Source organism: Elgaria multicarinata, chromosome 11 (assembly GCF_023053635.1).
Source record: "Elgaria multicarinata webbii isolate HBS135686 ecotype San Diego chromosome 11, rElgMul1.1.pri, whole genome shotgun sequence".
NCBI classification, from domain to species: domain Eukaryota; kingdom Metazoa; phylum Chordata; class Lepidosauria; order Squamata; family Anguidae; genus Elgaria; species Elgaria multicarinata.
The window spans coordinates 10264430-10277556 of record NC_086181.1 but is presented as its reverse complement, the minus strand read 5'-3'; the positions used below and the strand labels follow the sequence as shown (position 1 = coordinate 10277556).

At 44.4% G+C, this 13127-nt stretch overlaps 1 protein-coding gene across 1 annotated transcript in view; it reads right to left on the bottom strand.

The window, feature by feature from the left end:
• The window catches only part of KAT2A (lysine acetyltransferase 2A), a 40122-nt gene that overhangs the window by 22219 nt on the left and 4776 nt on the right, over nt 1-13127 (bottom strand). The window contains exons 2-6 of the mRNA XM_063137316.1: nt 8739-8862; nt 7390-7535; nt 6280-6369; nt 2959-3140; nt 1060-1251 (exon numbers count right to left, since the gene is read on the bottom strand). Coding sequence (XP_062993386.1) covers nt 1060-1251; nt 2959-3140; nt 6280-6369; nt 7390-7535; nt 8739-8862 — 734 coding nt within the window. The remainder of the gene's footprint in view (nt 1-1059; nt 1252-2958; nt 3141-6279; nt 6370-7389; nt 7536-8738; nt 8863-13127) is intronic.

The following is a 13127-nucleotide window of genomic DNA, read 5'->3' as shown; positions in this document are numbered from 1 at the left end:
ATGCAAACTGGAGTCCAAAACAAATGGAGGGCGCTAGGTTTCCTATCTCTGCAACACGGAGTCAAAACTCCTCGCCGATATACTGAAACATCACCCAGAGATCCACCAGGAGAGACCTCTGCTTATCTAAGCAACCGCTGTAGGAGAGTTGCTGTGCAAACATGCGCACACGCACACACACACACCCTTGCTTCCTGGCAGGCAGTTTGGAAACAGTGATAACACGGGTCAAAAGGGACGGCTGGGAAAAGGCAAAGGGCCTGCTGCCCTATCACAACCAATAAAGAAAATGCTTAGCATCAGCTGCAGCCAAAGCAATCCTGACCTTCACAGTGATGCTTTGATCATGAAAGCGAAGGAGGAATCCAGCGTCTCCTCATCATGGGGAGGACCCATGAGCAGCGCACATGCTCAGAGGTACCCTGGTCCTTAATTCTAAGCTCCCTTCCCCTGAGCCACCATTTGCATTTGACTCCGGTTAGGGATATCAGAGAAATCTATTGTGTGTGTGTGTGTGTGTGTGTGTGTGTGTGTGTGTGTGTGTGGTGAAATTTGATGAGTTTTCCTAGGTTCTGCTTCCCCCTGTTGTAGCACCCAACTCAATGTGCAGGAGGTCGGGCCAGTTTGCAGATTTCCCGGGCATTTTGCACCTTTATTTTTTGCAGGTTCCGCAGTTTGCACAGAAGCCGAGGGGAGGGGGGGGGAAACGTGCAAAAAAAAGTTCCCGGCGTTTGGGGAACAGCCCACAGCTCAGCTCGGAGACCCAAACTGAGTCATACACCTTGCAGAACGCCGCGGAGTCCAAAAAGGACTGGATTTCCCAGTGGTGGGCATCCTAGCTCCGATCGGTTCTAGGGGAAAAGGCAAAGCAGACCCACGGAGCTTGACGTCTGCACCCGAACTGATGGAGGTCTTCTCTCCCCCGCCCCGCCCCCTAATCCAAATCAGCATGCGTCACAATTCTCTGCTTGGGTGCTTTCTGGCCTGCCTGGGGAGAGCCGCTTGCACCTCCTCCCCGGCTTCACCCGCCTGCTTCCTGCTTCATGGAGCCATCCTTACTTGGGGAAGTGGGTGAGGATGAGGGTCCGCTTCTCGGGCACCAGCTTGTCCTTCTCCACCCGGAACTTCTCTAGCAGCTGCCGGCGAGTAACCGTAAAAGTAGACTTGAGGAGGTTGCGCCCGAAGACCTGAGTGGTCTCGTAGCGTGGGAGGCTGTCGCAGCTCTGGGGGACATGGCAGTAACACAGCCACCTGCAGTGGGAGGGAAAAGGGGTGGCACAAGCAGTCAGGGCCGGTCATTCAGATTCGCTTCCCCAAGATGGGAGTGGTAGTGGAAGGCTTTAAAAGGGGATGGAGGATAAGGCTGGAGAGAGCCAGTGTGGTGCAGTGGTTAGAGTATTGGACTGAGACTTGGAAGATCCAGGTTCTAGTCCCTATGCGGCCATGAAGCTCACTGGTCCTGTTACTGACTCTTTAGCCTACTCTACCTCACAGGATTTTTAGGATAAAATGAAGAGCAGAGCCACGTAAGCTGCCTTTAGTTCCTTGCAAAAGGGGAAGAGGCAAGATATAAATGTAATAATACTAATACAAATAATAAAGGCCTATCAATGGGTACTAGTAAAGATGGATAGATGGATTACCTCTATCATCATCATCATCATCATCATCATCATCATCATCATCATCTATATTTCTCTACCACTTCTCATTTGTACAAATCCCAAAGTGGCTTGCAAAAGAATACAATCAATACTGCTGTACTCATATTCTGCTTGTGGGCTCCCCAGAGGTTTCTAGTTGGCCACTGGGGGACCAAAATGCTGAACTAGAGAAGCCTGGGGTCTGATCCCACAGGGCTCTTCCTGTGTTCTTAGGACTTTTTGCATGCAAAAGGTCCCCGGTTCAACCCCCAGCTTCTCCAGGTAAGGCTAGGAAAGGATCCTGCCGGAATCCCTGGAGAACAACTGCCAGTCAACGTTGACACCGCTGGGCTTGATGGTCCAATGGTCTGACTCAGTGTAAGGCAGCTTCCTATGTTCTCATTCTCAAAAGCCTTTTAGAGTTAAGTTAGTACATTCTTTTGTCTAGTTCTTCTTCATAAACTATGCTACACCTTGGTTTCAAAACACACGAACCTCTGGTTTTCTTTTGTCTGACATCTATGCCCAGCTGCCTTAGGCACAAGAAGGGTTTAATAAATAAGAGGGTTTAAATTTCATGGTAGCAGTGGAATTAGATGGGGAGGTAATCCGGGATGGAGGGGATCCTCCATGACATTTTACAAAACCTTTTAAGGTTGAAATCCTGTGCATGTTTAGACAGAAAACAGCTGGCTGGAGAATGCTGGCAGTTGCAGGACTTTCTTCTGTCTAAACATGCATAGGATTGCACCCTGTCTTTTTGAACCTGGGCCTCCTTCTACACTTACAGGCACCTACAACCACCCAAGTAAATGAATCCTCATGTACACTTGCCCATATGGAGCCCACTGTTCTCGGTCGAAAGGGTCTGTAGAAGCGGAGACTAATCCACCACTGGCATTAGTAAAGGACTAGAAGAGGCCACTGTTAACACACTCTAAAACCAGCCAGGGAGGGAGGGAATGTGTGGGGCCAGAAAGTCCCTATGCTCCAGTCTCCTCTGCAGGTTTAATGACCAGCACAACGGTCTGAGCAGTTTCTAGACATCTTCTGTGGAATGGGAAGACAGATTCTGCTGCTGGAGCATTTCCCTCCCTGGAACTTTGCCCCACCTTGGGGAGAGGGGAGGTTGCCCCACAGACTGATGAAGCACAGAGGTTTTGAGTTGCCAGTGGTTACTCCGGAGAGAGGGAAACACACTCTGTGCATGCCCAGAGCTGCTCATCTTTATCAACCCATCGCACATCCCAGATTCGCAGGAGTCCTGGACAGTCTTGGCTCCGTTTCCTCCCCTCCCGCCCCTTGCCAGGCTCACCGGGTGTAGTTGACCTTGTAGGTCGCCACGTCATCGTTTTGTGAGCGCTGGCGGAACTGGGACGGCGTTTCCAGCTTCCAGTAGTTTAGGCACAGAAGGAACATCTTGGAGAGCTCAAACATGGTCTGTCGCTCCTTGGGAGGCAGGTGGCTGAACTTGTACTGCACAAAGTTTAAGACGCCCTGGAAGTGAGAAAGGGGAAAGGCAAGTGGCCCTTAGCAGCAGGCAAGCAGAGAGTTATTTGCTTTACGCTTTTCCACAGCTCCAACAAATTGAGTTGCCACCTATGAAATACACTCATTTATTGTTACAATAAATAATAATCATTTATAAAGCTGCTAAAATCTACTCAGTGCTGTAGACAGATGAAAAACAAGGAAGTCTCTGCCCACAGGCAGACAATCTGAAATACAGAACACAAAAGGAACAAGGGGGTGGGTGGGAGGGAAGAGGAAAACAAGGCAACTCCAGCACCAATTACTAACATTTCAGGGCTGTTCTTTGGGAAGGGGAGCAGCTAAATGGCCAGAGGTCTCTCAGCTGAGCCAGTGTGCACTACTGTTCTATCTCTCCTCTACTGAAGGTGGAATGACTGGTGAATTAGCAGTCACATTTCTGAGTCTCTATTATAACCTTTTAACAATCCATTTGAATTGTTCGTTGCATGTTGCAGAGTGACCTGGGTGGAAGTCCTTTTCTGTTATGGTACCACCTCTGAAAGCCACTCCCCATCAGAAATTCACCTAGTGCCACCTCTGTTAACCTTGCAGTGCAGGTGAAGACTTCTTCATTCACCCGAGGTTTTTTTTTGGGGGGGGGGGAACGTTTGGTTTAATCCAGGAATAGCTCCGGCTATTGGGCAGCATAGAAATGTGATTAATCTATCAGTCAATCTGGCATTTAAAAGCTTGTCTATTCTGTATAAAGCTTTGCCAATACTGTTCCACATTCAACATTTTGTAAACCACTTTGGGATAGATAAGGTCTATCAAGCCTCAAAACAATCAAAATAGACAAGAATCTACCAGCTCTTGTCACAATGGCAAAAGAATGGTTTTCCCACTCAGGTTTGGATTTCACTTGGCAATTTTAGGCCAGTGCTTACATCATACTTACAGTGAATGATCTGGGTCACACATAACACTAACCTATAGTTTATTTAACCCATAGGTTGTTGGTGTTCTGGGCTGTCATGACGTGCGACAAACCAGAATGTTCTGTGGGTCCCAGCAACTTTGAAAAGAACTTCTTCCATAACCTTGTTTAATGTGAGACTGCTAAAAACGTGTGTTAAGAGTCTGAGGTGCTCTGCTATTTCGTCTTCCTCTTCCTGTTGTTCTCACTTCCCTGCTAGGTTCCAAAGGACCTAGCAAGACTTTCAGACTTCAGGCCATTCACCGAAGGTGAACCAAAGCTTTGCCTTTCTCCCTCACAAATTTCTCCAAGTAAGACAATATCCATTTCTGACAGACTGTTTGAAAACGTACACGCCCGAAGAGCCTTGAAAAAAATGCGGCACAGGAGTGAACAGGACCAAGCCTGGGCCTTCTTCCCCAAAAGGACCTGCCCTCAAGTTCCCTTCCGTTTTGGCTCACTCTGTTGTCTCTGCTTTGGACTTCGTGTTCCAGAGGTCATTTGTCATTACCCCAGTAGAGAGGGGTTCAGATAATAATTTTACCTCAAACAATGGAAGGGGCAGGGGAATCATCTGCTACTTGAGAGCAGGCATGCTGCTCACAGTTTACTTCTAAGTAGACATACTTCCTACTATAAATTGCTAACAAAGGAATTTGGTATGTGCGTGTGTGGATTTTTTCATCCCCGCCTCGCCCACAAGAGTTTTTCCAAAATGGAATCCATCCCGCAGGCCAAAAAAACCGTTACCTACCACAGCCTTCAAGTAACTAAGCCAAAATACATGTAATTGAAATACCACATTCTTCCCCCATTTCCCCCTTTCTTTCGTTGTCTCCCCATGTCTATTTTAAATTGCAAACCCCTGGGGGAGGGGGAGGAACCTGCCGTACCTGTTCTTTGGAAAGCACTAATTACACAGATTGCACTATATAAATAAACGAATAAGCCATCCTCCTCCTCCTTTCCCTGCTCTCCCCTCTGATTTTCATGACTTCTAGACTTAACCTGAAAGCTGAAGATGGCCAGGCATGACCATCTCACTCCCTCTAATGCAGCCTTCCTCAACCTGGGGCACTCCAGATGTGTTGGACTACAACTCCCAGAATGCCCCAGCCATTCTGGAAGATGCAGTCCAACACATCTGGAGCGCCCCAGGTTGAGGAAGGCTGCTCTAATGGTAGAGCCAGCCCTAATCAAGGACACAAACACAAGTGCGTAAAGAGGAGTTTTAAAATACATTTAAGGCGCAATACTGTGTATGTTTAGATGGCGGGAAAGTCAAACAACTTTCCTTCTAAATATGCATAGGATTATTTGCTCTCAACAAATGCTATTAGTGGTCTGTGTGTGTGATGGGGCGGATGTCAATGAAAATGCAAAGCTAGAAATCCTCTCACTAACATCTGCTTTAAGACACAGAGAACCTGATCTTTAGGTGCACCCCAGCATTTTACGTCTTTATGTCTGTAAAAGGTTACCTCCCTCTATATTGTTCCTCAGACAGCTGAAGACAATATTGTTCTGCTGAGCTCTTTTAATTTTACAACTAATCCCTGGTTTTATTGAACTACATTTTGTACAGCTCTTGGTTGTTTGTGTATTTTAGCAGGGCTGTGGAGTCGGCACATAAAACCTCCGACTCCTTTATTCATGGCACCTCCGACTCCTTTAATTATATATTGATATAGGAAATAAATTTCCTATATATTTCCTACATCAACTGCAAGCACGCAACTTTTTAGAACCCTAACCTGTTAAAGCCCGGTTCTAAAGGCTATAGCTAAGACATTCTGGATTTATTTTATTTTATTTATTAAAGAAGCCCAAAAATGAAAACAATGAGGTTATATTTTTATTTGTTGATTTAATTGCATTTATATCGCCCATAGCCGAAGTTCTCTGGGCGGTTTATCAAAATACTATAGAGTATAAAGTAATAGGATATGAAACTATAAAAGAAAATCAGGAACAACTTTCTCTACTAGTTCAAAAATCTAAAGTATATACTTTGATATCAAAGTCAAAACTACAAAAAAGTAAAAATCGCTTCCGACTCTACGACTCCGACTCCACAGCCCTGTATTTTAGTATGTTTATTGCTTTTATTTGGGCATTGCCTCACGCTCTCGCTGAGGGGTGGTCGATAGATATTCTAAATAAGTAAATAAATGCCCAGCACCTTACCTGTTCAATGTTTGGCTTTTCGAAAGGGGGGCTGCCAAGGGAACCCTCAACAACCGGGCGGCTCATCTGCAGGATGCATTTCCTTAGGAGCTGAAGAGAGAAAAATGTCACTCCAACCCCCAAATCGCCCGCTATTTCCTTGTGCTTGTTTGACTTAAGTCAGTGATCCTCACTATTTTTAAGTGGAAGCCAAATTGGCAAAAAAAAGAAGAGAAAGAAAAATCAATGTGACAGCCAGAGCCACATTAAATTAATAACAAAATTAACATAGACTAATCAAATGCAAAACTCACTATAATGTTTTGGACTTCAATCCCCATCAGCCCCAGCCAGCTTATTCAACGATCAAGAATCCTGGGAGTTGTAGTCCAAAACATCTGGAGGGCACTAGGTTGGGCATGACTGATTTAGGCTGCGATCCTATGCACATTTTCCTGGGTTTTACTTTTTGAAGTAAAACCCTTTGAATGCAGTGGGACTAACTTCTGAGTAAGCATTTAATAGGATTGCATTCTCTCCCCTCACAAACATTCAGCCAGCTCTAACTGCAAGGAAAGAAGCATTGCATTGCTGGAGGGAAGATAAGGAAGGAGGTGGCGAAGGTACAAGACTGAGAACAGTGACGAGGAGGAAATTAAGCAATTTCTATTGTCATTGTGACTGAATGGGGGGCATCAGTGAAGGCTGGCGACTCCAAATTTGGTGGGGCTGTGATCCACTCTGGGTTTTAGCCAGAACTTTAAAGGAGCTCTCCAAGGTGCTGAACCTATTTAACGGGATATGGTTCAGCACCTTGGACAGCTTCTTTAAAGTTCTTGCTGGTTCTGGCTGAAACCAAGAATGGATTCGCTGCCATTGGAGCCAGGAGATTTCTCCACTGGACATAAGCATTTCAAATAATCCAGGAGATGGAAGTGGAGCTGGGGCAAACTCTGGAACGAGTTATTCCCCTCTTCTGGCTTTTTTCAAGTCCATTTATAAACAACAAATAATTAAAGCTATATTATCTGAATGGGCTCGAACTAGCCACCGAAGTCCGCCGACGTGGGTCTCGGCTCCAAAACCACTGGGGACATTCTGTAATGTTCCCTCCGCCCCATTTGGGCTCACCTTGAACAGGTAGAAATAAACCTGCTTGGTGTCCGTGTCCTCTTCCTTGTGGACAGACATGAAGAGGTTCTCCACATCCACCACCATCCCCAGAAGCCGATTGATCTCCTCCTCAGAGACGTTCTCCAGGTGAGACACATGGTCAGCTAGGGACAGGCGAGAGAGGTTGTGTCATGATTCGAATTCAATCCTTTCAAGCTGGAGGCCACGGCGGTACAAAACCGATGCTCATCATCTATCAAATCCCCTCCCTCTTTACAAAGATTCTGCTTTTTTGTAGCAACAGGTGGGGCTGTCTGTCTTACACGAGTCTGATGGTGTTGGCAACTTGTGGTCTTCCAAACATTTTGGCCTACAACTCCCATGATCCCTCACCAATGGCAATGCTGGCTAGGGCTGATGGGAGCTGTGGGCCCAAACATCTAGACGGCTGTAAGTTGCCCACCCCTGTTGTAGCGTAATGGACAGAGTGAAACAGAACCAGGAAGAGCTGTCTTTAACCCCTGCTAAGCCACAAAGCCCATTCGGTGACTTTCGGCCTGTCACTCTCAGCTTAACCTACCTCACAGGATTGTTGTGAGGATAAAATGGAGGGTTGCAGGGGAGCAACCATGTGCACTGGCCTGAATTTGATGGAGGAAGGCTGGGATATAAATTTATAAACAAACAAGACACCACACACCAAGTAGATCTGATACTGAATTTGGAATCCAAGAGTGCTCCAGAAAACTGGAGCTTTCTTTAAAAAGTGAAAGGGAGTGAGAGTGAGCAAGTACTTAGTCCATAATAGATTGCATAACCAGCGCCAACAGCATCCTCAGACAGATCCAATTGCCCTAGCAGGGCTCATTGCTGTTTATTTATTTATTTATTACATTTCTATACCGCCCAATAGCCGGAGCTCTCTGGGCAGTTCACAAAAATTAAAAACATTCAAAGTATAAAACAGCAGTATAAAACCTGTTGCCTGTCCTGGGTGCCACTTTACATTTTTCTCTCTCTCCTGGCTCAGCGCTGAATGACCACCATTTTAATTTCCCCCAATGTCCGTGAAATAGCACTGCAGAATGGTATTGTGGGAAATTAAAATGGCGACCACCATTTTAGACTGCAAACCTGCAGGCAGGGAATGGTCTTGTTTTACTGACTGGCCATAAACTGCTGCGGGGGCCATTTTGGCTGTGGAGCAAGATAAAAATACTTTAAGTAAATGAAAAGTGAGAAACGGAAAGAATAACTGTACACGTATCAACCTCTGCTCTTCCCCTCTCCGGCCACTGAAAACGATCTCCGTGCCTTCCCTGTTGGGGGAGAAGAGCCCGCAGGGTGAAAGGAGCCCCCACGGTTACCTAGCGTGTGCCCGCAGCTGCGGCAGGGCTCGCTGAGGTTGGTGACCGTCTGCTGCAGATCCATGCGAGGGGCTGTGGGAGGATTTGGGTTCTTCCAGCCGTTGCATTTGCAGGAGTCGTTCGCCTGCAAGGGTGGCGAGAAACAGAAAAGGGGGAGAGGAGAGCGTGTGTGAGGCAACATGGTTCAGTGTGTATATTTATTTATTTATTACATTTTCATACCACCCAATAGCCGAAGCTCTCTGGGCGGTTCACAAAAATTAAAACCACAATAAAACAACCAACAGGTTAAGATCAATAAAATGTATAGTCCTGAGTAGGAAAGCTAAAGGTAGTTTTTGTGTACCCCTATACTTTGTCTGTCCAACCTAAGTTTTCTGAGACCTGTTTTAGAAAAGCTGCAGCAAGTCAGTCTAATTTAGAGTCAAGACATTCTTAAACTAGGCAGGGACCAAAGAACGGGAGTGTAGAGCAGGGGTGGGGAAATGGGCCCTCCGGGTGTTGGTCCCATCTGCCCCAGCCAGCATGGCCAATGCTTGGGGATCATGGGAGTTGTAGTCCAATGACACCTAGAGGATTACAGGTTCCCCACTCGTGTTGTAGAGAAACCGGGGCAGGGCTCCTATTGAACAACACCAACGTTAACTTGCATGATACACATAAAGCCACTTCATAAAGTTAAGCCATGTGAAATTTTCACCCTCAGACATTTTTTTGACAGGAAAAGTGCTTTTAAGGGGTGTGAAAAGCATATATACCCCTTCCAGTTTTCCCACAGTTTTTATTGCCTTCTGCAGCTACTGTTCTTCAAATCTGCTTCTCCACCACTTTTTTTTTTTAAAAAAAGAACCAAACTTTAAAAGGATTTATTTCCCTTTTTAATTCGTTTTATTTATTAAAATACTTATGAGAGAGGCCTTTCTGCCTGAAAGGTTCTCCTCCTCCTCTCAGCAAAGCTAATCAACATCAAAACAGGAACATCTTTAAAACATTCCAGAGAGCAGATGAAATTTATTCCATTTTAAAGCCCATCAAACCTGAACGGAACAAAAACATTTTAAAGGCCCACCTAAAGCTAAGCAAAGATGGGGCCAGTCTGACCTCTTAAGGGAGGGAATTCCACACTTGGGATGATGATACAGGAAAAGGCTCTGACCTGCGTTCCCACCACCCTACCCTCTCTTGGTGGTAGGACATGACGAAGATGATAAACTATGGACAGGACCATACGAGAAGAGACGGCTGTTCAGACACCCTAGCCCAAAACCATGTAGGGCTTTTTTGATAAAAAAAACAAAAACCTAACAGCTATACTTTGAATTGAATCCAGAAATGAACTAGAAGTTGGTGCAGTTGGTACAGGATCAGCTGTAGTTTCTGAATACTCTTCAAGGCCAGCCCCACATAGAGCATGTTTCAGTAGTCTAAACAGGAGGTAACTAAGTCATGGATCACACCTCTGCCTTATCCAGGAATGGGTGCATCCAGCACACTAGATATCACTATGGGATCCCAGCCAATGAAGAAATATGTAGTGAACAGGATGACATCATAACTAATCAATGTCGATGAGATCAGTGAGAACATAAGTGCCATGCTGGATCAGACCATGGGTCCATCTAGTCCAGCACTCTGTTCACACAGTGGACAACCAGCTGTTGACCAGGAACGCACAAGCAGGACACATTGCAACAGCTTACTGCTTCTGTTACTGGAGGTAGCACATAGCCATGAAGACTAGTACCCATTGAGAGCCTTCTCTTCTAGGGATTTATCTAACCCCCTTTTAAAGCCATCCAAACTGGTGGCCATCATTACATCTTGTGGCAACAAATTCCATTGTTTAACTACGTGCTGTGTGAATTACTTCCTTTTATTTGTCCTGAGTCTTCCACCAATCAGGTTCATGGGATGACCCCAGGTTCTAGGAATGTGAGAAAGGGACAAAAGTGTCTCCCTATCTACATTCTCCACACCATGCAAAATTTTGTACATCTCCCCTCCCTTGCCTTTTCTCCAAGCTAAACAGTCCTTGCTGTTGTCATCTTCCCTCACTGGTGAGTTGCTCCAGCCCCTTGATCATTTTAGTTGCCCTTTTCTGCACTGCCCCCCCCCTCAGCTCCACAATATCTTTTTTTAGGTGTGATGACCAGAACTATACCCAGTATTCTAAGTGTGTGGGCACCACAGATTTGTATAAGGGCAGTATGATATTGGCACTTTTATTCTCAATTCCTTTCCTAATTATGTCTAAAACAGGGTTTGCCTTTTTCACAGCAATTGCACGTTGGGTAGACATTTTCATCAAGCTGTCCACCACAACCCCAAGATCTCTTTCTTGGTCAGTCAGTGGTAGCTTAGATCCCATCAGCTTATACTTGAAGTTGAGATTTTTTTGCCCCAACGTTCATCATTTTACTCTTGCTTCCAGTTTGTCATTTGATGCCTATTCTCCCAGTTTGAAGAGATCCTTTTGGAGCTCCTCACAATCCCTTTTTGCTTTAACCACCTAAATTAATTTAGTGTCATCAGCACATTTGGGCATTTCACTGATCACTGTGAAGGCCCAGGGAAAAAGCGTTAAAATTGATTTGGGGGGGGGGGAACAGTGGCGGGGTGGTATTTCTGGTTTTTTCCAGCCTTTTTGTGTCTTTTCTGAAAAATTGAAAAAATGAAGAAAACATGGATTATGGAATGTTTTATCTTAGGATGAATAAAATGTTTAAGACAAGGTGTTCATATATTTACTTCTCCAAATGATTTCTAAAAAATATGTACAGTATCAGATTACTACAATTTCTGTGCACCGAGGACAAGCAAGTCCTAGGTTGCAAACTGAGACTACAACTCTCAAATGCAAGAGCAAGATGCATTTCTGCCTCTAGGGGGCACTGCCATTGAAGCAGAGACTGAAGGTGATCACTATAGCTCAGAAAATGAGTCTGATTAAATTTCATACATATTCATTGAATCTCAGTTCTTTTTATGGGAATGGGTGCTTTACGTCTTGACACTGGAGGACTATTGGAAACATAAATAATTTTCTTTGTTACTAATGTTGGTGGTTTCTTCTGTTGTTGTTTTTAATTGTTTTTTGCCTGCTCCTCATAAACTGGCAAAACCAAAGAGGGTCCTTACAATTCAGGAGCTTGTAGCTCCATTTGTTACCAAAACCAGTAAAAATTTAAGAAAGTAAATTGAATTTGTAATAATTATTTGAATACGCTGTACTTTTAATATACCAGATGTGATAATTTTATGTCAAACCAACTTGTACATAATTACATTTTATGTTCCTAAAGTAACGAAGTGACTTTCAATCTGTAAAAAGTGCTAATGTTGCATTTTTTCAAAATTTTCTCCCCCTCCCCAAAACAAAACAAAAATGTTTTTTTCCCACGGCGTCAAAATTTCTGGAAATTTTACATCTCTACTCACTCCTAATTCCTGATAATTTATGAGCAAATCAAAGAGCATAGGTCCCAATACCGACCCCTGTGGGACCTCACTATTTACATCCCTTCATTGGGAGAATATACCATTTATTCCTACTCTCTTTCTGTTCTTTAACCAGTTACTGATCCATAAGAGGTCCTCTCCTGTTATTCCAAGACTGCTAAATCTGCTCACGTGTCTTTAATGTGGAACTTTGTCAAAAACCTTTTGGAAAACCAGGTGAACAATGTCTACTGGATCACTCCTGTCTACATAGTTATCGACTCAAAAAGAAGTCTAAAAGGTTAGTGAGACAGGACTTATGTTTGCTGAAGCCACGTTGATTTGCTTTTATTTATTTATTCATTTATTTAAACATTTTTATCCTGCCCTTTAGCCAAAAACGCTCTCAAGGCGGCCTACAAAAATATTTTAACAGGCCTTGTCCTTCTATATGCTTACTAATTTTGTCTTTTATAATGCTTTCAACCAATTTACCCAGAAGAGATGTTAAGCTAACTAGCCTGTAATTTCCCAGATCCACCCTCCCGGATCACTTCTTTAAAACTGGTGTTACATGGGCCTTTTCCCAGTCCTCTGGTACAGAGGCTGATCTTAGGGATGTGTTGCATATTTTGGTTAGAAGAACAGTAATTCTATATTTGAATTCTTTAAGAACTCTAGGATGGATACCGTCCTGGCCTGGAGATTTATTCATTTTCAACAAGGTCAAGAACTTCATATTTTGTCACCACTATTTGCCTCAGTTCCTCAGGCTCCATAAGTTCGGCACAGGAACCTGTCCTATATCTTCTGCAGTGACGACATATAGGTAGAATTCATTTAGCTTCTCAACAATCTCCTTATCCTCCTTTAGTACTATTTTAACTCTTTTGTCATCTAATGGTCCAACTGCCTACCTGGTGGTTTCCTGCTTCTGATACATTTAAAGAT